This window comes from Petromyzon marinus, chromosome 47 (genome assembly GCF_048934315.1).
Source record: "Petromyzon marinus isolate PM22_M1 ecotype Great Lakes invasive population chromosome 47, UKy_Petmar_22M1.pri1.0, whole genome shotgun sequence".
In the NCBI taxonomy this organism is placed as follows: domain Eukaryota; kingdom Metazoa; phylum Chordata; class Hyperoartia; order Petromyzontiformes; family Petromyzontidae; genus Petromyzon; species Petromyzon marinus.
Genome location: NC_133713.1, coordinates 6,004,320 through 6,030,600, shown reverse-complemented (window position 1 = coordinate 6,030,600; position 26,281 = coordinate 6,004,320). Strand labels below are relative to the sequence as shown.

General features: G+C 44.0%; 2 protein-coding genes across 5 annotated transcripts in view; one reads left to right on the top strand and one right to left on the bottom strand.

Annotated features, from left to right (window-relative positions):
- Positions 1-1,803: 1,803 nt before the first annotated feature.
- Positions 1,804-18,245, bottom strand: GPR161 (G protein-coupled receptor 161). 2 transcript variants are annotated; one of them, XM_032972134.2, is made up of 8 exons: positions 17,676-18,245; positions 15,022-15,145; positions 13,808-14,112; positions 12,889-13,093; positions 11,915-12,494; positions 9,285-9,389; positions 8,742-8,846; positions 1,804-6,420 (listed from the first exon to the last, which is right to left on the bottom strand). In XM_032972134.2, exons 2-8 carry the CDS (start codon positions 15,082-15,084, stop codon positions 5,912-5,914), a joined length of 1,872 nt encoding a protein of 623 aa, XP_032828025.1. In that variant the 5' UTR covers positions 15,085-15,145; positions 17,676-18,245; the 3' UTR covers positions 1,804-5,911. The 2 variants fall into 2 exon arrangements, with proteins under 2 accessions (XP_032828025.1, XP_032828026.1); XM_032972135.2 differs by lacking the exon at positions 17,676-18,245 and adding an exon at positions 17,464-17,658.
- A 244-nt stretch (positions 18,246-18,489) lies between these two features.
- LOC116952502 (arf-GAP domain and FG repeat-containing protein 1-like) overlaps positions 18,490-26,281 on the top strand; it is a 41,421-nt gene continuing 33,629 nt past the window's right edge. Inside the window, exons 1-2 of one of the 3 annotated variants that reach the window (XM_076074327.1) lie at positions 18,490-18,718; positions 21,814-21,907. In XM_076074327.1, coding sequence (XP_075930442.1) covers positions 18,552-18,718; positions 21,814-21,907 — 261 coding nt within the window. In that variant the 5' untranslated portion in view covers positions 18,490-18,551. Of the gene's footprint in view, positions 18,841-21,813; positions 21,908-26,281 lie in introns of all 3 variants that reach the window. The other 2 variants (XM_076074326.1, XM_076074328.1) reach the window with 2 other exon arrangements.

Here is a 26,281-nt window from a genome sequence, read left to right as displayed (position 1 = left end):
AAGCAGTTTCAGATTTGCACCTTTATCTTGTGTCGGACCGGTTGTTTGTTTCTCAAAAGTTTGTTTGGTTTACGAGACTATTCAAATACTCACACAGGATATGAAAGGAGGTTGACACTGCCATACATACATTACGGTTTACAGTGCAATGGAAACATGTCTAAACCGCATGGCTTCCTAAGCTCTGATGGTCCTGTAGGAGAAGAAAAATAGGAGGCGGGGGGGTGGAGTGCATAAATGCCCTCATGAATGCTCCTAAGAATAAATGACCACTGGAGGAGAGGTAGTGAAGGGGTTCCATGTTTCGCAGGAAGCTTCCTCCCTACCCCTTAGCTTTGCACTTAGATCCTCGAGAGCGGCAATTTTTTATAATTTATCGGCCGATTCCTGCAGTGTTGGTGGAGCGTGCTCTTTCCAGATGGCTATAATGGTGCGTTTTGCCGTAACATAGAAATTGTGTAATAATGTATCTGCCTCCATAGAAAGCCCTTGAAGCTTCAACCCCAACATGGACGTTTCTGCGGAGGATGAGTGGCTTGTTTTGTGAATGTGGTTAAAGTATCAAATGTGATCATTTGAAAAAAACTTGTTAATGTCTGGACATTGCCAAAAGGCAAACAAATTGCCAAAAGGCAATGTCTGTATGTTTGAGGGGTGTCCGGGGGTATCCTGGGCAGTTGAGGGAGGATGTTTTGTCGAATTTGGTTAAGTAATAGCCATGTAGACATTTAAATTGGGTTTCTTCGAGGAGGGCTGAGTGAAGATGGCGGACTGGTTTAAAAATGTTTGATTATAAGATACAGATACAAGTCCTGCACTCAAACTCAGCAGAAATAATCTCACTAAATTTTTGTTTGTATAAGTACAATTATAAAATAGAACATTGAAAGCTGTATTTGCATTTGTCAAACCACTACATATTTCAAAACGCTAGTCAGTGCGGATTGGTGAAGTGGGGGTTGTAATGGAGGGACCTCAGGACTGGTTCACCGTGGTGGGGAATAGAACTCGAGCCCCAAGCTTCATGGCAGAGTGCACTAAACCATTGTGCCAATATTCTTGGTTCTTTCGGTAAGGTAACGTAGAAGGGAAATAATAAAATAATAAAAATAAACCAATAAAATTATCACGTTTCGATTGCAACACAAGCAATCATCATCAGGTGTGAAAACCACAATGTGCCAATGTTCTCCATTCATATATCCACGAATCTTCTCACTCTTAATTGGGAACGCAATGTACGCATCTGTAAGTGGTTGTGTGCAATTCTCACCATTGTGCGCAACTTTCACTGAGAAGTTAGGGTAAATAACTTCACATATTTGGCCTGGCCTGCACAATGTTATTAATGAGATATATGTGATTCTTGTACGTCTAATTGAATTAACATTTTCTAACCATTACTGACTAGTTTGGTGAAGAATGGTCGATACTCTAATTTATCAATGACCCGCACGGAATACATAGATTTCGTCCTGCCTCAGCAGTCCGCCTGCTGTTTTTTTCACCTGAAGACGATTGCTTGTGTTGCGATAGAAACGTTCGTGATTTTTATTTATTATTTTTCTATCTACGTGACTTTACCGAAAGACCCAAAGAGAATGGTCGACACGACCTCAAAGACTAAAAGGTTTGGGGAGGCCTTCGTTCAACAGTGGGTTAAATAAAGGTCTGTGTGTTGTGAATCTATTTGTGTAAACGACGACGCTTATTCGAGTAAAACGGTGAGTCAATAACCCCATTGTCGATAACACGGGCAAGTGCTCGTGACTGATAGTGCCAAAAAGCAAGTATGACTCTTGATGACTCTTGTCCGTTTATTAAGCAAAACATAGTAAAAAGGCTATAAAACTCAAACAATATACAGGACAAAACATTACATGACAACAAGTATGTACAGCAGGAGGTTTTGAAATAACGTTAACAAGTCTGGAATATATAAACGCAGCCATGGATAAAATAATATTTTTTTTAATCCTACACGCTATTGCTGATACACTGATATAAATCCTAACCTTGATAAAATCGTTTTCCTGGTAGTGGGTTTTCAAAATACTCTCTCAGTAGCTGCCAATAACACTTTTCCCTCAAGTGCATACAAAACAATTACCAACTCAAATATATACGGTGCTTGAATATAATGACTGTGAATGGAAGGAATACGTAAACAGCACATTTATATATTTGGGCCACCCATGATTATAGTGTAGTGGTGTCTGAAGATAACATATGGCATGCCATACAACAGCACGGTACTGCAATTGATAACATTTCTTTAAGACCACGATGCTGTGAACCATGGCATAATCCAATCGCCAAAGTAAACCGCATTTTTTAAAAGAGGCAACCAAACATTGTTGGACCATCTACACTTGTCACAACAACAGCCAGTATTACAAATACCAAGGATGAGTCAAAACAATGACATTTAAAACACTGCACCGGTTTTCTGATTACAGTATGTCACATCCACACCGACCACTTAATCACCCACACCCAGTGCAGGTATTTGTGCAAGGTTGCGACTGTCATTTTCCACAGATGTTCACAAATCCGACCATTTGCATGCAGTGATGTGTCCTTAAACCTCGCGTACATTTGCTGACGTATGAAGCACAGCCGAAGCATTTCCCCACGCTGAGTGCAGTCTTCGCTTTATTTTTGTCTGGTTTTACCTATTCGTACTGAACCAACATTTCGTGAGTCTGATATGCGATGTTCACCATAATTATGTTGGCAAGGTGTTGCTACTCGACTTCCGGTAACACAATGCACGTTTAGTACCTTCAGCCCACACAGATGCCGGGCTTCAAAATAAACTGTTTGGAGGTTGCAGCTGACAATGTTGGGCACTCAAGAAACTGCCTTCAACCTTTCAATGCCTTCACTCTTCTGCTACCAGCCAGGGAAGGAAAACAACAGTTAATTTACACAGTTACATAATGCAACAAGTCATGTTTCCGTAAAGGAGTACACGCACAGCCCTTTGTCAATACACTTCTGGATGAGGGCCACCCCATACAACGGGAGTCATGGGAGTGTTTTGGCCATATTGTGCATAGACGTGGGAGCATGGATGTACAATACTGTACATTGGATTTTGCCGCATTTCCCTCAACGCAGCACAACCCTGGCATCCTATGACACTTGTAATACAAAGTAGTCGCACATTCGACCATTATACAGGCCAAGGCCAGCTTAGCTTCCAAGATGATCCGGTCAAAGAATGTAAAGAAGTAAAAAACACCGGTGAAGCTGTAGCCCTGCAATGTCTTGCTCATGCCGCTGCAGGCAGAAGGGCCACAACGAGAGGGAGCTCTCGAGATGCCCTCGAGAGGACACATTCTAGATAAAGGTGAGAGAAAGCATTGGTAGGGAGATAAGAGACAATGGTGAGATGAAGGCTGCAGCACAGTAAGAGGATGGCTTCGAAAGACGTGAAAAGCGAGGGCAGTTAGTCGTATGCAGATGAAGGTCTGGAACATGGGGTTGAGTGATGCCAAAAGGGGCAGAGGAGGGAAAGGTGGTTCCAGACGCCGAGCACAGCATAGGAGAATTCGTGGTGACCACGCCTTGGATAAAGGTTGACTGGCGGAGGCAACAAGTTGTACAGGCGGCTAAGCAAATTTCATTGGCAAAGGGCAATGGCAACAGAGAAGGGAATAAAAGGCATAAGTTGGTTTGCTTGATGACACTCTTAATGGCAGCCAGAGATAGGTCTCGAACTATTCTGCTTTCTATTTGGCATCCGATTGTGTTTTTTTATTTTGTTTGTTTTTGTAACTTTTTTACCCGCCCCCACTGGATGTCTGTGAAAAAGAGTCTCATAGCTCATTGGATTTCTCCAGCATAAATAACGATTATGATTCTGAGCAACGTTATAATTGTTTGAGCATCTTAAGGTATCTTAAGAATTTTTAAATACTGAAAAGAAAAAGGAATTTGATCTTCCAAAACACAACAATCTTTAAAATGCTTAAAATACAGTTTTCACTGATGCAGTTATATTACAAAACGTTTGCAGACACTGCCAACACTGTTGTCAATGGAATTATATAAAAAAACGAACTAAATACGCAACCACCGTAATGTACTGCACTTCTATATGGAGAAAATAAATATATGAAATGGTTGCTTAACAATGAGCACGTGACTGAACTTTTTACTTAAACGGTACTGTACCTGCAATAGTTTCAATCACCCAAACTATGTTTGCACTGCCGTCTAAACAAAACATAGACTCAACAACAGTGCACGGGAGTTGACAAATGTTTTCAATGTGAAAACGGAAACTGTGCGACTTTTTATCATAAATATTTTCAATACATCCCGCGAGTTCGGCCCATAAACACTGACGTTAGCACCAGGCACGAGATAATGTTTTGCTGGTTTGTTGTGAACTAGACTGCTGAAAACATGTGGAGATCAATCGTTGACCAAACCCAGTTTTCAGAAACCAATATTATAACAATACTTTTATCCTCATACCGTCCTTTGCGCTTTTAAAAAAACGTGTCAAATCACACGTATGAAAGAGAAAACTTGCCCGTACACTTCTATTCTGTCTGAGAATGTTTATACACCAACATTTCGTTGTGCAAAAACTATTTCAGTAAAACTATCAACAGTTTACATAAACATCCGCACTGTTTACATGAAATGTATTTTTAGTTAAGTGTCGTGTTGAATTGGCATGAACATGTTTTATATGGAGACACTTCAGAGCACATTATCTCTGCTGTCCCGACACTGGTGCATTAAAAATGGGCACGATAACTTTAAATTTACTCAAAACGCAAGCATTCTACTTGACATTTTCTGTAGTATCTACCGAAATATGACTTACTTCTGTTGAGTGTCCTACTGCTGAGAAAAACGAATGGTTTATAAACATAAACCTTTCCAAGGCTCAAAGTACACGAGGTTTGGTTGGAGCGCCTCGAACTTTACACTGGAATTCCTAAAAGAGTCCAGCTTTAGTACACGGAAGTGGGTCAGTATTGTTTTGATGACACGATAGGCTGTCACGTTACAATCATGGCGACTCCGATACAGATTGCAAATCTAATGGATTTGCATATAGCCACGGCTTAATTTCTCATTCTAAATTCTTCGGAACGAGACTTTACTGACATCACACGTGTCACGGGAATCGACGTCACATTTGACGTCACTGACAAATGTGTGTCCTTGTTGAAGATTCTTTATCTTAAAAACAAGGAAATGACATTTAAGTACTGATCCCTTGAGGACATTTGGCAACCCGAAGCACTTTTCACACATATCACGCACATCACCGTGGCATCGTGAGGACAATCAAGGACGAGGTAGATGTGGCGTGCCACAAGAATTCCCGGAGCAGCGTTCTGGACTGTTCCGACTGGCATTAAGTGCTGAATGCAAAGCCATGGTAGGTTGCTATTAAATGTCGGCAGGCTGCAAGGTTAACTTTAAGGGCACTTTTGTGTTCAAGTAAAATGTTCCCCCAAAATTTCAACAAATCCAGTCTTGGGCAGCCCAGCCCATCTGATGGACTGTAACCGACCCTATAATCTGATGTGGAAAGTTTGCGCAACAAAGCATAGACTGCCAGTTGCCGTGGGGGTAATGTGCCAGGTCACTTTAAACAGTAAAGGCATTTGAGGTCATTGCTTGCTTCTGTCATCTTCTCAAAAGCTGTACAATGCCCCATCTTTCAGTTCAAATACATTTTCTTTACACCAATTCTCTTCCTGCGACATGTTCCAATCCCCCGTTATTCTCTAGGCAATGGAATGGAAACCTCGACTTCACGGGCAACTCCTCCAGTATTTTTACCTCTCCTTAATTTCACTCGCCATTTGGCAGACCGGTTGCCCTACCGGTGCCCTCCGCACGTCAGAAAATAACGACGGCGATAAACCACCGAGCCCTAGAACTCTTCCTCGTTGCATCCGTCGTTCACAATGCCCTCGTCGATGCTTTCGAGACGCGGCCTCTGCCCCACCGAAGTCCGACTGCCGCGCCGGCACCCGTGCACGGAGCCGGGCCCCACCGCGATCACGCTGCCTGGCAGGTGCGGGTACTCGGGCACGAGCAGTGCCGGGGTGGAACAGCGCGGTAGAAACGGACACTCCGCTCCACTGCCGCCGACGCCGCCGCTGCCGCCGCCGCTGCCGCTGTCGTCGATGGCGTCGTCGTCGTCGTCGTCGTCGTCGTCTCCCTGCCGCCCGCTCGCGCTTGGACACAGATCTGACAGGAGGCTGCCGAGCGTTGCTACGCCGGGGTCGGTGACGCCGTCGAGACGGGAGGCGTCGCCGAAAATGCTGAACTTCGCATCGGCGGCGATGGCCTGCGCCAGGCTGGAGGCGAAGGAGTCCAGGGTGCTGTGGACTTCGGCTCGCACCTCCACGGGCTCGTGCCGGGACTGCTCCCGCAGAGCTGCCGGTGGCAAAGCAAGGTCACGAGGGCGCGACATCGTTTGTGATAGGCGGTCTCCCAGAAGCGCAGCATATCATCCACACAGTCACCAGACAACATTGACATCACTATGTGGATAAACAATAAACAATCTGTGGTTTACAGATGACATAGATCTAATTGCAAACATCCTAAAAGATTTACAATCTTACCTATAAAAGTCATTTTTTGTCTGTCTCTCTCTCTGTCTGTCTCTCTATCTATCTGCACACGCCTAGCAACGTTTTTAACTGAGAAACTGTTGGGTTTACGTTTCAACAAAGTACACAGATACAACACACTAAGCCCCCGGGCAAAAAAAAACGCTATTTATTTTTCCCCTCCGTCAAATGTAAACTAATTAAATCAGACTTGAAACTATTTATATTATTACGCTGATCGTGGTGCCAAAGCACGAATCTGCCCATGCACGGAAACGCTGACTCGCGGTTGCCCCTAGCAACCTACTGTAGAGTTAGTAGATACTACTGTAGCGTTAGTAGATACTACTGTAGAGTCAGTAGATACTACTGTAGAGTTGGTAGATACTACTGTAGAGTTAGTAGATACTACTGTAGAGTCAGTAGATACTAATGTAGAGTCGGTAGATACTACTGTAGAGTCAGTAGATACTACTATAGAGTTAGTAGATACTACTGTAGAGTCGGTAGATACTACTGTAGAGTGGTAGATACTACTGTAGAGTTAGTAGATACTACTGCAGCGTTAGTAGATACTTCTGTAGAGTCAGTAGATACTACTGTAGTGTCAGTAGATACTACTGTAGCGTTAGTAGATACTACTGTAGAGTCAGAAGATACTACTGTAGAGTTGGTTGATACTACTGTAGAGTCAGTAGATACTACTGTAGAGTCAGAAGATACTACTGTAGAGTTGGTTGATACTACTGTAGAGTCAGTAGATACTACTATAGAGTCAGTAGATACTACTGTAGAGTCAGTAGTTACTACTGTAGAGTCGGTAGATACTACTGTAGTGTCAGTAGATACTACTGTAGAGTCGGTAGATCCTACTATAGAGCCAGTAGATACCACTGTAGTCAGTAGATACTACTGTAGAGTGAGTAGATACTACTGTAGAGTCAGTAGATACTACTGTAGAGTCAGTAGTTACTACTGTAGAGTCGGTAGATACTACTGTAGAGTCAGCAGATACTACTGTAGAGTCGGTAGATACTACTGTAGAGTCGGTAGATCCTACTATAGAGCCAGTAGATACCACTGTAGTCAGTAGATACTACTGTAGAGTCAGTAGATGCTACTGTAGAGTTAGTAGATACTACTGTAGCGTTAGTAGATACTACTGTAGAGTCAGAAGATACTACTGTAGAGTTGGTTGATACTACTGTATAGTCAGTAGATACTACTGTAGAGTTGGTAGATACTACTGTAGAGTCGGTAGATACTACTGTATAGTTAGTAGATACTACTGTAGAGTCGGTAGATACTACTGTAGAGTTAGTATATACTACTGTAGAGTTGGTAGATACTACTGTAGAGTTAGTAGGTACTACTGTAGAGTTGGTAGATACTACTGTAGCGTTAGTAGATACTACTGTAGAGTTGGTAGATACTACTGTAGCGTTAGTGGATACTGCTATAGAGTCGGTAGATACTGAGTCGGTAGGTACTACTACAATCAGTAGATACTATTGTAGATTCACTATATACTACTATAGCGTCAGTGGTTATTTTATTTACGCGATCTAACCAAAAACACCTATATTATGGATGATATTGCTCGCGAAAGCTTACGTGTTAAATTAGCACTAGCTAATGTGATTGTTATTATCATTATCATCATAAATATACGTTTCGCTCTAAAAGATTAATGATGTTCTACATTTCCCAAGTAAGGCTGATAGTGTTAATGCATGATCTTTGAACTGAATGGCCATCCCTCCGTACATTTGCCTGTAACGGGGGTCATGGTAACTCTGGGGAAGAATATACAATATTAACAAAGCTTAAGTAAAAAAAAGTAATGTTGCTGTTGGGGACTTAACACTTTAGAAAACTGTCTATATTATTCTAAGGGTTTATGTCCAAAACCTGGTGACCAAACCAGCAAAGGATAAGCTGTCGACCAAGGTAATGTCACGTAACTCTAGTAAGTGAGATCACACGTCATGCTCCGCGTGACATTGTCTCATGGGAAGGTAACACTGTTGTCGCAAATTAACTACTTCCAAGAGCAAAAGTATGTTGGAAAGCATGACAACATCTACGCATTTGTATGATTTGTCTTCGCCGTTTGAACGCAAGTTCGGCGCTGGAACTCACTGGAGATCAGCGGGAGCTCATCCATTGGCACGGAGCTGTGGCGCCGACCGTAGAAGCGGCCGCTCTGCAAACTCTCAGACTCCTCTAGCAGCATCACGTCCGTGCCTGCCTCCCCCGCACACACACACACGACAAAACAAACACACATCAACAGATTATATATGTGCTAAGTATGACCATAACATTGGTCGTGAAAGCCCATGCACATTGGCGATCTTTGTGTGTGTATATATATACTAGCGGGGGGAGTGGTTGTGCAGTCGTGAGCGCACTGCGCTATTAAGACGGCAATCCATCAGTGAAGGATATCTGAACTGGTCCTGAGCCTCCCGAGGTCGACTCAGCCATACATTAGTATCTGGTGCAGTGTGACAACATCTCTATTAGGGGGAAAAAGGCATAGGGGCTTGGTTCTAGCCACACCACGTCCTCGTGCGCAATTCCCGCCTTCACAGGTGCTCGCTATCGGAATTTTTCCCAAAAGCCTAGCTATACGGGGAACATTTGTCTTTATGCACACAAATGTGCAGCGAGATGACCCACCAGAGTCCTGTGAAAAGCTGTATCCCGTGTCTCCACTGCTGCTGCCGTGGTTGGGAAGCCGCCCGCCTGCCAGTAGAGACGTGAGGTGTGGCGACAGGCCAAGGTCTGGGTGTCGGGGAGAGAAACAAGAACGTATGGATATTAGCTTACATTAGAAACGAGACCCACTTTAGTACAATCGCATTTGGCAGAGAAGGCATTACTAAAGTGCTGCATTGATTGCTGTTTATCATTTTAAAACATGAGTGCATCAAACTAGATTCGAAGCTTTTGTGACTGCAGGAATAACTCTTTGGTTCTTTCGGTAAAGTCACTTAGAAGAAATTAAATTAAATAATAATAGAATACGACGTTTCGATTACAACACAAGCAACCGTCATCAGGTACAAATAAATGAAAAAACAAACATAGTACACTTGGAAATATAATGCAATACAACACAGAGAGTCGGCCAACTAAACAGTCAACACCCCACCTGGTTGATTACGTTCTTCCAAAGAGCTAAATTTGAGAGAGAGACAAAACATAGACAAGGAGACACACAGACACACAAGCAGAGAGAGACTCACACAGAGACAAACAGAGAGACACACACATAGGCACACAGAAAGACAAAGTCTGTGTCGAGGCCTTCAATAGAGAGAGAGGGGTGGGGTTGGGGCAGAAGGGGAGTTGTGTGGAATTCCTGCCCATAGGGGATGGACGAGCTGGACACTGAACTTCTAAACAAACAAGCAAGCACGGAGCGTTGTATGGAATTACTGCCTCAGCCATACATTAGTATCTGGTGCAGTGTGAAAACATCGCTATTGGGGGGAAAAATGCATAGGGGCTTGGTTCTAGCCACACCACGTCCTCGTGCGCAATTCCGGCCTTCACAGGTGCTCGCTATCCGAATTTTTCCCAAAAGCCTGTATGGCTATACGGGGAACATTTGTCTTTATGCATACAAGTGTGCAGCGAGATGACCCACCAGAGTCCTGTGAAAAGCTGTATCCCGTGTCTCCACTGCTGCTGCCGTGGTTGGGTTATTTAATTTCTTTCTACGTGACTTTACCGAAAGAACCAAAGAGTAATTCCTGCAGTCACGAAAGCTTCGAATCTAGTTTGAACCACTTCCACGGGGAGGGTTTGCCGTGCTTGTTTGTTTCACACTTAACTTCTAATTTAGCAATCTTTGGATGAACGTAATCAACTAGGCGATGCGTTAACTGTGTACTAACCGACTTTCTGTGTTGCATTGCATTACACTTCCTAATTTTACTAAATTTGCTTTTTACCGTGCTTGTTTATATGTCCATTCTCTCCTCCGGCCGCTATGGGCAATAATTCCACACAATGCTCTGTGCTGGTTTGTTTATAAGTGCATCATTTCACTTTTAGCTACGTTTTAAATAAAAAAAAACAGGTATTCAATGACTAGACACGTAATATATACTGCATTTAGTACAACTTGCCTACATGAAGTCCAGTGTAAAACAAAAGTGGTATGTTCACGAACGTATAACACTCACTAATCTATTTACATTTTCGTACATTATATAAAGCTCAAAATTTTCGTAAGTTATATAAAGTTTTTACTGGCAGCATGAGTGAGGTTTTATTCATAGTTTCCTTTAACATTTCTAAGAAATATGATATTTGCAAATGCTATTTACAACCTATTCAGACCCAAAATGATGAGTGGCAGAAGGATCAAGTCCACTCCTGATCAACAATTGGCTTCAGTTACGCAAGTGGTATTGTTTGTACAGAGTGGAGGGCTGGGCTTATTAACCAATTTTGAATCTATCCCCACACAGCTAACCTGATACACTATTGGTATTTTAATCGTTTCTCAGGTTGACAGTCACCAATTTGATGATGGCAGAAACCTTACCTGTGATTAGACAATTTGTTTAATGTATCAATTATTTTTGTTTCAATTTTTACCATTCTGTTTGTATTGTTTTCCAATTGTTTTGTTTCATTTGCACAATTGTGTTTGTTCCATCAGCCTAACTGTAACAATGGTATATTACTTATCTATAATGTGCATAAGTCAATCTATTAATTATCAAACGTCTACGATTTGATGTATTAATTACAAGCACAAGAATAACTGATTGTAATCGAGATATCAATGCATTTTGAAATGTCTAGACACAACCATAATTTATAAAAAAAAATAGTATAATTTGCCAATCATTTGTATAAATCGTCATGAATAAATTCAAAAGTATATAATTCTACGTGTATCACAAGTGTAATAATGCATTTTCATAGAGAATAAATTAACGCATCATCGCACACACCTCCACACTAACTTAAATAGAACATCAGCATAACATTTGCGCGGGAAAGGACGACAAAATAAACACAAAAAGCAGTTCTAGAGAAATAAGTTTCTGTATGTAGGATAGGGGAGAGCCCATTACCGAGACAGGCATTGGAGCGGTCTCCATGAGTCTGTTGACCAAAGAGCAGATGGTGGGAGACTGCAAGGGTAGATCATGGAGGTTGATGTGTGGTCTACCGTGCAGCAACTGCGTGATCTGACGGAGGGTAGATTGCGTTGGCGAGGCGCGGTGTCGTAGCTAGCTTTGGCCCGGGGTGACATCTTGCATTGACCCATCGTCGCGCATGCGTACCTGTGATGCGGTTGGAAATGCTGAAGAGGCGCGATGTTCTCCGACGCTGAAAGAATGAGTCCCTGCGGTAGCGCTCCCCACCGCAGCAGTAGCAGCCACAGCAGATCATGGCGATCAGCTCCTTGCGCACCGTCTTATTCCACAGCCCATAGATAAGCGGGTGGCACAGCGCGCTACTCAGCGCCAGCCACATCGCCAACGCTTCCGCCCGGGCGGACACAGCGCCCGAGCCGCCTGCCGCCTCCATCATCACCACCACAAGGTAGGGCAGCCAGGTCAGTGCGTAGGAGCCCACCACCATCACAATCGTCGTCAGCGCCTTGCAGGGGTTCCCCGAGTAAGGCAGGCTGACCGTCGTGTTGCGTCTCCGTTTATTGATCGCGGTGGCGGCCGCGACGGTGCCATTCTGCACCGCCTCCACCGCTTCCAGGTTCGAGTCCTGGTTCGTGTCCGGAGAAAGCTGCTCCGTCTCTACTGCGATTACCCCACAGCTGACCCTGCGGGCCTTGCGCCGGGCGACGCGGAAGATGATGCCGTAGCAGATGAGCATGGTGGCAAAGGGTGGCACCATGCACCACAGCTGCCGGAAAACAGGTTTGGACATTTTTACTGACTCGGTCGGCCAAACTACCTTCAGATCGATCAACTTTCACCAAGTCATATGCTACTTGTGTGGTAATATTTTTTTTATGTAGTATTTATGAAATTACGTCAGCCATATAGACAATAAGCGAGTACAAAACTATTTAGAACTTGTATTTGGTGTATGTACCATGCTCATGTGACCCCTGCAGCCATAAACTTGTCAACACTGGCTGTCATCAAGATATACTCGTTCCAGCTATAGGAATGAGGAATTTCCACCACTGCATCATGACTGTAAACAGGAGATGAGCAATGCCTCAATGCTAATTTGAGCAGAAAATCACTTTTGACCTCTGACTTTTGAATCTACAGTATGTTATTTTCCTGACCTGCCAGAAGATGGCGTAACCAAGACCCCGGTACCATGCCGGAGTGCACATGCGCTTGTGGATGGAGAACTCGAATCCCGGCCAGCCGAAGAGTGGAGGTGCCGAGCCGATCAGTGCATGCAGCCACATGTACGCGATGAGAAACGCCACGCGGTTCCCCGTTATCTTCATTGGGTAGAGCATCGGGTACAGCACTGCATAGTACCTGTACGCGCGCCAACACATGCGCACAGACACGCACGGTTCAGGCCAAAGCAAGCTCGATCGCTTTTCCCAGCTTATTTGGTCCCCACCAGTTTCAACACTTGTCAATGTTTTGTATATTCCTGTGATTTGTATAAGCACTGCACTGCATAGTTTAGTTCAATGTCTAGGTTATCTCCGTGCTCATATGAGCGTGGGGTGGTTATCATCATTGGTATTTCTAAGCCATTGGTGATGAGTATTCTGGATAAATTCCAGCTCTGAGAATTAAAATAGAATATTGACTGGTTTGGCTGTCATGCAACTAACATTACTCTCAGTGACAGGGTAGGTGGGAAAGTGCTACGCTCTGCTGTCGGGACCAGAGCTCACTCGAAGGAATCTCAAGAAGTAGTTCTGTGATATCCGCTTCCATGTGTATCACAGACTTTAACGCAAACGGCTCTGTGAGAGACCCAAATGTATTCTCTGTATGTTCAACTTCTTTCGCATTATATGTAACTAACCGTGCTAGTCGGAGGTGTGGGGAAAGGACAACAAACTAAACACAAAAAAGCAGTTCTAGAGAATTGTTTTCAATCTAGATTTGAAGGTGCATAGCTCGAGTGGCTTCCTAATATCACAAGGAACAGCCTTCCAGACGGCCGCAGCACCATCACAATAAAACCAGGGGAAATTAATAACATGGGGGTGGGGGGGGGGAGTGGCGGCTCACCTGTCGAGGGCGATAGCTCCGAGCGTGAGTGCACTGGCCGAGCTGACAAGCATGTGCAGCAGTGCCGTCAGGTGGCACCACACTACGCCGAAGACCCAGGCGCGGCGCGCAGCGCACACCGCCGCCATTGGCAGCACCAGCAGCGACAGCAGCAGGTTGGAGGCGGCGAGGCTCATAACGAGCCGGTTGCTTGGTGTCATGAGGTACGGCTTGCGGTAGAGCGTGACGGTGACCAGCAGGTTTCCCACGCACACCAGCGTGGCGAGCGCCGCCAGAGAGGACGTCTCCAGCACCACCAGCCAGCCCTGCACGGTGCCCAGAATCATCACCGTCAGTGGGCTCTAGACAGTGCTTCTCACTATCATCATCATCAGCTATGGTTAATCGACTGCTGGAGTAAGGGTTCTTCAAGTCACTGCCACTTCTCATGATCCTGCAAAATAATAATCCATCTATCACCTGCACAATCTGAATTCATTGCTTCATCTCCAAGTGGGCACCTTCTGTAAAATAAGTGAATGTAGTGGCCTCTAGTGGCTAGAGGGGAAATGTGAACCAATTACATAAAATACATACGATTCATGCACATGCGATTCGATGCATGTGCCAAGATCATCTTTCTGTGCAGCGCTTTGAAATGAAGTTTATATGCTATATAAATCTATGTTCTATTGTACTGATACCTTGTCATACTCCTACTATATAGTTTTTAAATCAACTTTTGCAAACTTGCAAATTATACTATCCTGGTCCCTTGAGTTCTCACCTACTTAAACTAAAATAAATGCTTCTCTTAAGGGAAAAAAATATTTTTTAAAAACATGTTAAAATGATAAGGACAGGAACAAAAATAAAATGGTCAAACAATTTCATGATAAGTTATCAGAGTTAGGAAAGGCCACAGCTTACCAACTAAATATGAATCATACCATAACAAGTAAAATAAAATCTGGATTTACAGTGTCTAAATGCCACCACATCTCAAGTCCCAGTATAGAAACAATGGGGAGTATTTATTTTATATGGAGAGAAAACGCAATCGGTTATAGGCAAAGACAAAAGGAAGGTCTTGAAACTGTATTTGATTAGCGGCATGGAGCAGACAACACTGAGGGCTGAGGGAAGTGATTTCTAGACCATAAGGCAGCAGAGGAGAAATAGTAAATAGCAGGAGTAGCAAACACAGCAATGTTAAGAGAGGACCAAGTGCTTACCTCCTCCACATCCAGAGTGATGTTCCCGGCCACGCTGGTGTTGCCATCGCTGCTGCTGTTCATGCTGCTTTGGCCGGCCGAGTCCTGTGACAGCTCACAGCTCGACCCTACCTCGTCTTCTCCACTGTGCGCCAAAAACAAACACAATCCACCCTTTTCACAGAGCAGCAAAGTGGGGGCAAGGCGACAACTGCTGTTCCAAAGTTAGCCGCTCGTCAAACTCCTAAACGCTTACCGTGCAGGCAGCTGTTCAAATTGCTCATCCAATGTAGTGGGAACTGGGACAGCACCAGACATCGGTCTGGTTCATGTCCTTTGCCTATGACTGCCTGCCTTTCTTCCCAGACAACAGTCTGGTTACAATGCGACCGAGCAAGGCTTTGTGGAGTGAATGAGTAGTTTGCTGGAAGATAATATCAATGTGACCACTGGAAAGTCACGTGGCTCAGCAGCGTAGGTTGCCAGTTAAAATCTTGGTTGGAGGTTGACTCAGCCCATCATTCGTCTGGGATGATAAAATAGGTACCGCATTGTGGAGATGTCAACAATATTGAAACTCATGAAAGCTTTTTTGGTAAAACAAGTAAATTATGAGTGTAACGAAGCATTTTTGGTATTTCAAGACAAAAGACTACACAAAACGATTGCATTAATCTTGAGCATCACGAAAGCATAAATTTAAGCTTTAGAAATATGAATATAAGAACTTTAAGTGATAAAAAGCCATCATGAGCTTAAAATATACTTCGTCAACCTCTCCGATCATTCCTTGAGTTTAATAATAGTTTAAAATAGATTCAATCAGCCGAGCATGTGAAAATAAATGATTCAGAATGTATGCAAATTAAAATTAAACGTTCATGTTCGATTTTGGTTTCACGATACTGTGCAAACCTGATCGAAAAAAAAAGAAATACGAACAAGATTAAAAATGTGTTAATAAAATTATTGATTCTTTAATTGAAACGAGACCCCTGAATGACAATTCATTGAATTTCTGGAGGGTTGGTGACACGCTTACTAAGACAGAGGCATATCTATCGAGGGTGCCGGTGGTGCAACTGCACTGCAGCCTACAAGCCAGAGTGCCACAGGCTCTGGGCTAAGAAGAGGGCCCCCCCCCCCCCCCATTGCATTTCTTGCTCATGTGGACCACACTAATCCAACTGCATTAACGTGAAGTCACGTAGGTAAAAAAATTAAAATAAATTAAATCACGACGTTTCGGGCGCAGCACAAGCGTCCTTCTTCAGGTGCGGACAACTTAGCGAAAGCACACCGCTTAAGTGTGTCTCATAGGTGGCTCTGAGACACACTTAAGCCGTGTTGCGCCCGAAACGTCGTGATTTAATTTATTTAATTTTTTTCCTATGTGTTCTTTACCGAAAAAAAACGAATCCTTGCAGTCACGAAAACTTCAAATATAGAATGTATCAACGTGTTTGGTGATCAATGAAATTATTAATACATCTTTGAGCCAAATTGCTTTAATTCGCATAGCTGGTATCTCAAATTTGCATTATCTTCATTAACCTCAGGCCTTTTTTGCACAACATTTGTGTGACGCGTTCCTCTGACAGTAAACAACGAATCCAAAATAAAATAATAAATTACATTTACATTAAGTGATTGTGGACTTGTAAGCAGAGGCCAACGGCTAATTCCATTACAGTAACAAATTGTGAATAAGCAGTTCAAAGCATTTACAATTTGATTAGTTAGTTAACAAAAAAAAACTTTACCGCAATTTTGACGAAACTTAAGCGAATAAGGACCTATTTACATTGCGAATCGATTATTACAAAAATGTTGGGCTAGCCAATGGGCCAGATCAGAAATTAGGGTTAATATGCCAAAACTGTAGTATCGAATTATTTAAGTGGCTTACAATAGTTAACTCGATAACGCCACACATTTCAAATGATTATATCACATCATTCACTGTTATTGGCCACGTCAATAAATTGGAACCGCTAAATTTACGAATCTTTTCGGTGGTTACCGACAAAATCACAAATATCTTGGTCTGGCATGAACCTTGAAATACCACAATTTGGATGTTGTCAATATACGATTGTCACATTCGACCGATACCGTATTCGTAACGACAAATAAGACGCACAAACACCTTTTGAATCCCGAGAATACGGTCAAACTGTGTAAAGATTTGCAAAAAATATATAAATTTGCGAACAAAATCATTACCAGGTCCGGGAGGACCTGCATTGGAAATCAACACGTGGGATACAGAATAATAAACGTAGCAACACTAGAAGCAAACATCTAAACCAAGAGAATGTGCATCCACAAATTAAGTGTGACCAATACGTGGAAAGAACAAGGCGTAATACAACTTTAGCCACACACTCCACAAAGTCTTGATAAGCCCCAATCAAAACCCACGAGAAACCGCAACGAGAACCACCGCTTGCAAACTCTTACCGAAAAGTTTAAAATGTGCAAAGGGGAGCGGCGGTGGGTACGGCCCTTACAAAGTGTGGCAACGCTTTTTATATTGTCCAGAGATCTCCCACCACCACCACCACGACTTCTACTTCCACCAAGACTCTACCTCGACAACAACAACGCCGCCACCGCCACCACCACCACAAAGCCGACCCTCACGGGCAAAGCCAGCGGGCACCATTCCTTACCCAGCTCCCGGACCCCTCGTCGATACAGAGAGTAGTCGATCAGGACATACGTAGAGGTTGGTAGTTTATCGATTCACAAGTTTTAAAAGGTGGGAAGAGGAGGAATACAACTTCACGGAGCGCGGCCTTTCGCGGACGGGACAATGGGAAATGGCGTCGTTCCCCCTCAGCCCGCTATGTGGGTGGCCACCCCGGCGGCATTCATTATTATTTTTTTCGTTCCCTATACTTTAAGAATTCTTTGAGTGTGTGGAAGTTTTTTTCTTCTTCTTCCGTAAACAAAAAAATTGGGGGGGGGGGGGGTGGGGGAGCGATGCGCGTTTGTGTAATTTCATTTTTTTTCCCCTCCGCATTTTTAGTTTGCCGTTTCAATTTGCGACCGAATCACCTCGCGCTCTCCCCGACGCCCAGCGCGCGGGGACCACCAACGGCGATCAAACGGTTCCCGCGCCGACGCCGGGGAGGGTCACGTGACCACGTTTGCCGTAGTCGCATAAATTACCCCTAATTTTGCATTGGCCTCTACGGCCGTTTATGTTAATTTTGAAAAAACTATATATTAATATTATACCTCTGGGGCGCGACTTCATAAACGGCATTAATTATGTTAATTGTAACGTACGCGTTCATGCTGTGGATGAAGCCACGCCCCTCCCCCCCAAGGGTGGGCGTAACCGAAGGTGTCACATAAATTATGTTAATTGTTAAATATTATTCTCGTGAGATGACGCCTACAACGTCTGGAGGCCGGAGGGTGGGCTGGTGGGCGGTGTTCGGGCACATTTATATTTTCAAGTCCTTATAAGCCAAACTCGCGTTGCGATTGGCGAACGCCGTTGCACGTGACGCCCTATACGCGCTCGCGCATTGGTCGCGATGCGCGTTCGAGCTAGGAGATGTAAAGAGGTGGTTGCCCAGGGCCCTTCCCCCCCCGGTGGCGGCGGCTGTGGCGGCGGCGGCAAAGCCGAGCAGCAGAGTCACTCACGATGGCGGCGGCAGCGGCGGCAGCGAGGAGGAGAGGGGAGGAGGACAAGCAGCTCAAGGTGCTGAGAGAGATCTCGAGCCTGACACACAACCGGCGATGCTTCGAGTGTGACCAGCGGGGGCCCACCTACGTCAACACGACCATCGGCAGCTTCGTGTGCACGACTTGCAGCGGCATTTTGTGAGTGCTTGTGGTGGTGGTGGTGATGTTGGTGAGGGTTGTGTGGTGATAGTTGAAGATAGTAGTTTTGGTTGTGGTAATTTCGGTGACGGTGGTTTTGGTGGTGATGGCTTTGGTGGTGTTGGCAATATTGGTGGTGTTGGTGCTGAAGATGATGATCATAGTGGGTGGTGATGGTGTTGCGTGTGGCTGTGGTGCTAAGTGTCGGTAGTGGAGTGGGTGGTTGCGGTGATTGTGTTTGTGGTGATGCGGTGGTGGTAAGTGGCTAAGCTGATGGTGATGATTTTAATTGTGGCGGTGGTAAGTGGTGTGCGGTAGTGTTGTGGTTCGCGCACTACGCTACGAATCCGGTGACAGGAGTTCTATTCCCGGCCAACATCAGTCATGCGACTCCTAGGTGAGTAGCGGGTTCGGTGTAAATATGCTATAGGGAGACAAAGGTGGTCGGGCGTGATTTCTGGCCACAATATTCTCGTGGCATTAATAGGTGCTCGCTAACATGACTTGTCCCAACAGTCCGTGTTGGCTATACGGGGGATCTTTGGTTGGTTAGTCGTGGTTGTGTTGGTGTTTGAGTGGTTTTGGTGATGGTTGATGACGGTGATGGGAAAATAAGCGTTTGTCGATGTGTGAACACGCTTTTTGTGGCGTTGAATTTCGCATTAATGATGGTGATGAACACACACGGATGGGAGAGGTTTAATGACACCATTCGAACGTCGGAAGAATGTTAAAAACGGGCTTGGTTCGGACACCTCACGGCTCGAAAAGGGGGGTGGCGATGACCCATGGTCAAGAATATTTACGGCAGTGGCCAGCAAGGAATGGAATGCGTCCCAAGTGGACTTCCGCTGGAAACATGCAAATAGCTCATGTGTAGGTGGCTAGGTGGATTAACAGCGTCGCAGAATTGTGAAGGAGTGTAACGACGGCTCTTGGACGGCATCGTCCAACAGTGGATTAGAGCATGGACGATGGTGGTGGAACTCTGTTGTGGTAATGCGTTGATCGCAGTACAGTGCATGAGGTCAGAGTGTTCCAATTCCACAAGGACTGTCGTTCATTTGCTGCGAGAGGAACAGTTTGCATTTAAGTTCGCGTGTGTTGTGTGCGCGCGCGCACTTTTGGAAAATATGCACACGGACAACGCACCCAAGCGTTTGCGACCCAGCCCTTATAAAATGTTATATGTTACGTTGCTCAAGGGCTGGACAACCGAACATTTGTCAATAGGGGCACAAAAGGCCCATTTATTAATGGGCTTGATGATGCTGCTGCTGCACTGTGCACGCTCGAGTGGCTTGGGCCATGGGGGGGTGCGGGTGACTTGGCTTTCTGTTTTTATGCCCCCTTTCGCAATGACCACTGAGGCTAAAGCAGCTCCAGAATTCGTGCGGCATTCTTTAGAATGCAGCATTTGTGGGAGGGGAGGGAGGCGAGAAACCCCCCCTCCACCCCAACCAAGATTACCAAGCTCGGGGCACGACACGAGCTCACGCTGAGACAGGAAATGCGACTCTATTTTTTTTTTAAACGGCACACGCTGGATCTTCAGGGGTGGCCGCCGGGTGGCTCATGGGGGTGGGTGGGTCAAAACGCTGAGCTGGCAATGTCCGAACATCCTCCCGCTTTGAATCCAGATCGCAGTCACCCGTGATGGGTGGGGGGGGTTCTAAAAAACCGAGCGAGTTCGCCCTCACTCGGAACCCCGATCACCAACGGCCGACTGCAGGCTTAAACAAAAAAAAATCATAATTCAATTCATTCTGCCGCAGATGATTAAATATTCGGTTTGAATGGCATGCGCTGAACAGGCTTTGTATGGCAAATGAAAGGTGAGCGCCGAATGTGGATAAACAGGCCTTTGCTGTAGTGACGTCACTCTAGTGCCATCCTCTTGACACAGTGTGGTGCAATAGTTTCTGAATGGAAATGTCTTCATGGCATGACGCCCATACAACAAAAGGAATATAACTAGAAAAATAAGCAATGTTTTTTTTTATAAATATATACTAAACAGGACACGCAGCACAACGCATTCAAAGTAGAGGAAGCTGCTTTTCCTTATTTTGAGACAGCATTTTTAAGATCCATTCAGATACGGGGAGATATTGACATGGAATGGTGGCGCAATCCCAGGGACTCTGGTAACCAATAGTTTTGTCTTACCGGTTCTAAATATACGTGGTGCTGTGTCCCCATGGCCATCTTATGCAGTGTCATAGCTGTTTGCCTTGGTTGTGTCCTCCTCTTTGTGCCCTTGAGCATAGTTGTGCGTACAGTATGCACAATCATTTCTCATGGGAAGGATGCTCGGTTGAAGATGTTGTACCCGCTTATGATACTGAGAGTTGATGGAATTGAATGTTTACAATTGCGGTGCATTTGTTACTATTGTCCTGTCATAGCCATTCTATACGACATAACCATATCCAGGCCCAAAGAAAGGATTTTTTTTTATTAAGCAACAAAACATAACTGTGCGTCTGGGATTGTTGCGTGCGATAATGGAAATGTGTCACGGAAACTGTACAGTTGTTTTACAACGTGAAGTGAAACCAATTAACCACATCCTTACATCTCAAGCCTACTGGCAGGTACGGTAAAAGTTACGTGGGAAAAGTCCCAGGGTGTGTTTGCTTAGAAATTTGTTGCAGAAATTTGAACTTTCTACTAAAGTAAATATTGTTGCACATTCAGTGCTTGCCTTGGTGCCAGTCTAACGATCCACCTTTACAAATTGTCAGTTAAAAAGCAGAATTGTATTATTTTTGTATATCCCTAAGCATGACAAGGTGTCACTGACTTGCTTTGTTATCACACTCGTGAGAGGCAAGTATATTTCAACAACAGCAAGCTCAAGTTACATGAATGGCGCAGTCCAGACAATTACGTAATGGGCAATTGAGTATTGGCGACGTGGAAATGTTTACTGCACTAATGTCGGTTCGTTGATCGTGTTTATTATTTCAGACGGGGTCTGAACCCTCCGCACAGGATTAAATCCATCTCCATGACCACCTTCACTGACCAGGAGGTGGAATTTTTACAAAAAAATGGTAATGAGGTAAGGGATGCATGCTTTGGCATACTGCAACCGCAGTTCTAATATATTAAAAGGCACTGCTTTGTATAAACCCAGGTGAGAGATGGCAAGCTAATGTCACAAGTGAGACTAACTGGTACGTGTGTTCTTTCTTGCATCAGCATATCATTTTTTTTTACTCGACATGGAAAGTGGTTGAACACCCTTATATTTGAAATGTCTGGACTAGATGGTGGATGGGTGTCTTAGGGGTCAGCATTGAGCTGGCAACACTTGAGGGGCCATGGTTTGAATCAGGGTTTCATTCACCCATGATTAATTGAGGATTCTCAAGCCTATTGAGTTCAAGGTCTCATCCTTGAAAACAGGAGTAGGCAAATGTGCAGCCCTGCAATAGCTTTTTTCACTTAATTTGGTTAAATTCTAGCTCTGAAAATGTAAAAGTTTCTGACTGCCATGCAATGAACATTTATGCTGGTAGGAACGAAGTTGTAAACTGAGTGTACCAGCCTGCAATAGATTAATGTGTCTGTCCGTCCCCTTTCAATACTTTAACGAAGTGAAATCTCGTGCTGTTGGGTGTAAAATCAGCAATAGACAGCGCAGAGACTTGATATGTCTTATTGCACCCAACATTTGGAAGTCACATTATCTCATTTGCGAACTTCTACCAGCCCACCCTGCAGGGACCTGTTTTGTACCGGTGTATGTGGATAAAAAGGGCGATTGAGGCGATCTCACAAGTGGTTCTGTTGTATCTCCTTCACGGGACGTTATCTTTACAGTTGTTGGTACAGTGCTCTGTGACGCGTTCCGAATGGATACTTTGATGCCGATATCACATTTGGATTAAAATGGAAAAAGTCAAAGTGAAATAATAATTTTAAAATGTTTATGTTGGAGGACAAAGCCGATTTCATCAAAGGTCACAGTGTGGGTAAGAAAGCAGACTGGGTGGAGGCTACAGATGCCACTCAGAATTTTCCATTGTTCGGAGGACACGATCTTAAGCTTTGTTGTGCGATCAATGTTGTGAATTCTGACCTCCATAACTTGCTGCCAGCATTGCTATCAAAGGACTGTCCACAGTTTCACATTTAATTGCTTTTCCCCCCCATCACTGTTGGAAACTTGAATCTTCAAGCACAGTTTTGTGGGTAAGAATTAGCTGCAGCAGTTAAGCATTCTTATCCAGAACAAATGATCAAGACACGCGGTGGATGTCTGTGTGTTTACATCACAAACATGTGCTGTCACAGTGTGAAATATAACGAAGCATTGATGTGTGCGAAGCCCTGTTGTTTTTGGCCAACAGTAGGAAGTCTTCAGGGGGCTTCTGCAGATTTGTTATTGCAGTAATGTGTGCTGAAGGCAGAAGCTCTTCATGTCAATGTCTGAGCAAATCATTTTCCACCAATAACATGTGAAGCCTGAAAGTTTGTCTTTCAACGAACACTGACTACCATTGATTGTTATTCATCAAAACATTGCTTTATAATGAGGACATTGAGATGCAAGTTCTCTGAAGCGACGCTTCGCAGCCGCGGGCATAGCATCCCACGTCTGTGTGTTTATCAGCGATCCAAACAAGATTGTTGTAACAATTTTGTGCACGGTGTAAGCTGCATTGATTCATTACTCCCACTTCCTCTGACATCGGCCTGGTTTCTAATTGTATCAATCAATTCACTTGGAACGGACACAATTGGAGTTTGACAAAGCAGCCTTGCAAGCTCTGCTCGTTTAAAAGCTATGGGCGGCTGGACATTTACACTCAGTGCTTGCGTGTCGCTAGAGTAGTCTCTTTGCTCGGCTAAGCTTTGTAAGTGGAGCTCGTAAATCCATGACAACTGGTTCACGGAGCCAGCATAATGGAACATGCACAAATTGTCTTTAACCCTTTCTGAGTACAATATCATTTATGTAATTTCAGAACCCAGTATAAAACATTGGGACATTTCAAAACGTGTTTGTAATTTTTGCCCAACCCCCCGCCACCCAACCTAGTTTACCACAAGGATTCATCTTCTTTGGTTCTTTCGGTAAAGTCACGTAGAATGAGAATAAAATAATAAATTAATAAAATAGAATAACACAATAAAATTATCACGACGTTTCGGCCACAACACAAGTGGCCTTCATCAGGTCTGGAGGACAGTCCCTTCACCTGATGAAGGCCGCTTGTGTTGTGGCCGAAACGTCGTGATAATTTCATTGTGTTATTCTATTTTATTAATTTATTATTTTATTCTCATTCTACGTGACTTTACCGAAAGAACCAAAGAAGATAGTTTACCACAGTTATGCTAACGGCGTAATGTCCTTAAGTATCCATTCTCGCAGAGCAGTGCAACGCTTTGTGTTTGGCAATGAGTTGCTTACAGAGGTAGATATCAGTGGCCTCTTGTCCATAAAATACAAAATATTTATTCAGTGTAATTCTGGAGAATGTTAAAAACAAAATAAATAACTAATATTTTTTTCTCCACAGAAAAGTTTATTTTTTTTTATACATCCCAATGGCTACACGGTCTTCTGGTTCAAAACTCTGGACTGGTTTTGACCTTCATTGCCTCATTTGCAGTCAGGCTTGCTTGATACAATGCCGATTAACTGCCAGCTGTTTCTTAGAAATGTACCTTTTTTGTATAAAAAATTGGTCCTAGTTCGATACAACTGGAATGACAAATTCGTGGGCAGCTGGGCAATTTGCGCACGCAGTTTTGTGTTGAACTCGGACACATTTCTCAAGGCAGGTCCACACCTGAGTGATCTGTTGCAAATTTAAATCACTGTCGACATTGTGCAACTTAATGGCCTGTTTACATGTGGACGCCTCTGTAATTAAGTTACGCAACTGATCGCTCAGGTGTGGATGTGCCTCTAAAAAAGCTGGGTCCGAGACAAGCCCTTTCTCTTAACTGATGAGACACTGAATGTCTAAACACCAGTTTAGAGTTTGCTCATATTACCATTAAAATTCACATGGGCATGATGTGTGTGATAAGTTTAACTGTGATACTTAAAAAAAATGTTAATCATTATATTGAGAATTGTAATCGGTCAGGTAAAAAAAGAAAAACCTTGAATTTTGGCTCTGCTCATAAAGATAAGAAAACGCCGGGGCATTAGTTGAAAGGGTCGATCAGCCACAGACCTCCAGTATGAAATTCGCTGTCTGCGGCTCTTCCTGTTCAATCCTAAAGCCCTGCCGTGTGCCTTTTTTTCTCGAAAAGCGGACGTGAATTAAAAATGTGCTGCTTATGCAAATCTCGATGACAAAAATACCACCACGATTGCCTCTGTATCCTGTTGCTTTTGAGGTTTGGTTTAAAAAAAAAATTGTCCCATCCACCTACTATTTTAAAATGAATTAAATAAAATGTACCAACTCGCGACGCGACCGTTCCCGTGAGAAACTCGCGATTGCCGGAGGCCCCGGAAAACCAAGAGGGCTATGGTCCCAGGGATGCTGCCACATTCTCCCTTACATCCGGATGCATCTCACACCCAGGCTGTTCTACTGAATGTGTCTACATTGGATGTTTGTCCTGATTCCATGTACAAAGTTTTGTCATTCTGCCGCTGGATGAAGGCCTCCCCCTACCCTGTCAATCGTTGGGGATTGTTTAACCATACTTCACCACCCTGGGTGGTGAGGGTTGCTGAAGTGGGTGGGCCAGGAAATGTTTATGGCTTTGGCCCGGAGTCGAACTCGGGTGGCCAGGTTCATAGGACAATGCTGTTAACCACTGCGCCACTGTTCCACCTCTTAAAATGAAGTCATTGTTATTAAAAAGGTTATTGAGAACCACATCGTGAGTTAGTCGTGCGTTAGCAAATGACGTCCTGGGTGAAATTTTTGTGCGATGACTAAGCAGGCCTCGGTATGTTTGTATGACTACATTTACAACCCAGTAATTGCTCTGTGGCAAGATGCTTTATTATTATTTTCCTGTTACTTACGTGCTGAGCGTCATTTCAAAGACACGGGCACATTTTTTATTTCTATTTATTTTCTCACTAGGAATGTGGCACTTGTGCCTAATTCTGCGCGATAGTCCCAGTTCGTGTTGTTCTCTGCCAAGTTTTGAAATATTAAAATACACGACATGTAGCCTGTTTATCACTTCAGGCCACGATTAATACCACGAGTATATTAAACAGAAAATATTCAGAGTCTGCTTCACAGTGGATGTTAAATATCCCGTGTCGTCATATGAAAAGAATAAGAATAGGCTTATTGGGCACTGGCATGGTCCAAATAAAAAAAATACACTCATAAATTACTTAATTGGAAATAGTATAGCGATCGTGGCCTCTTACTGTGAAAACCTGGCAGAAAAAAGAGTATTGAGACTTGGTGAGGATTTCTTGGGTTAACAAGTAGAACAA

Coding starts and splice junctions, on each gene's coding strand:
- GPR161 (XM_032972134.2), bottom strand. CDS start 15,084: ATGAACAGCAGCAGCGATGGCAACACCAGCGTGGCCGGGAACATCACT. Junction 13,094..13,807: donor GGAGCTATCGCCCTCGACAG/GTGAGCCGCCAC, acceptor GCGCGCGTACAG/GTACTATGCAGTGCTGTACC. Junction 12,495..12,888: donor GTTACGCCATCTTCTGGCAG/GTCAGGAAAATA, acceptor GTTTTCCGGCAG/CTGTGGTGCATGGTGCCACC.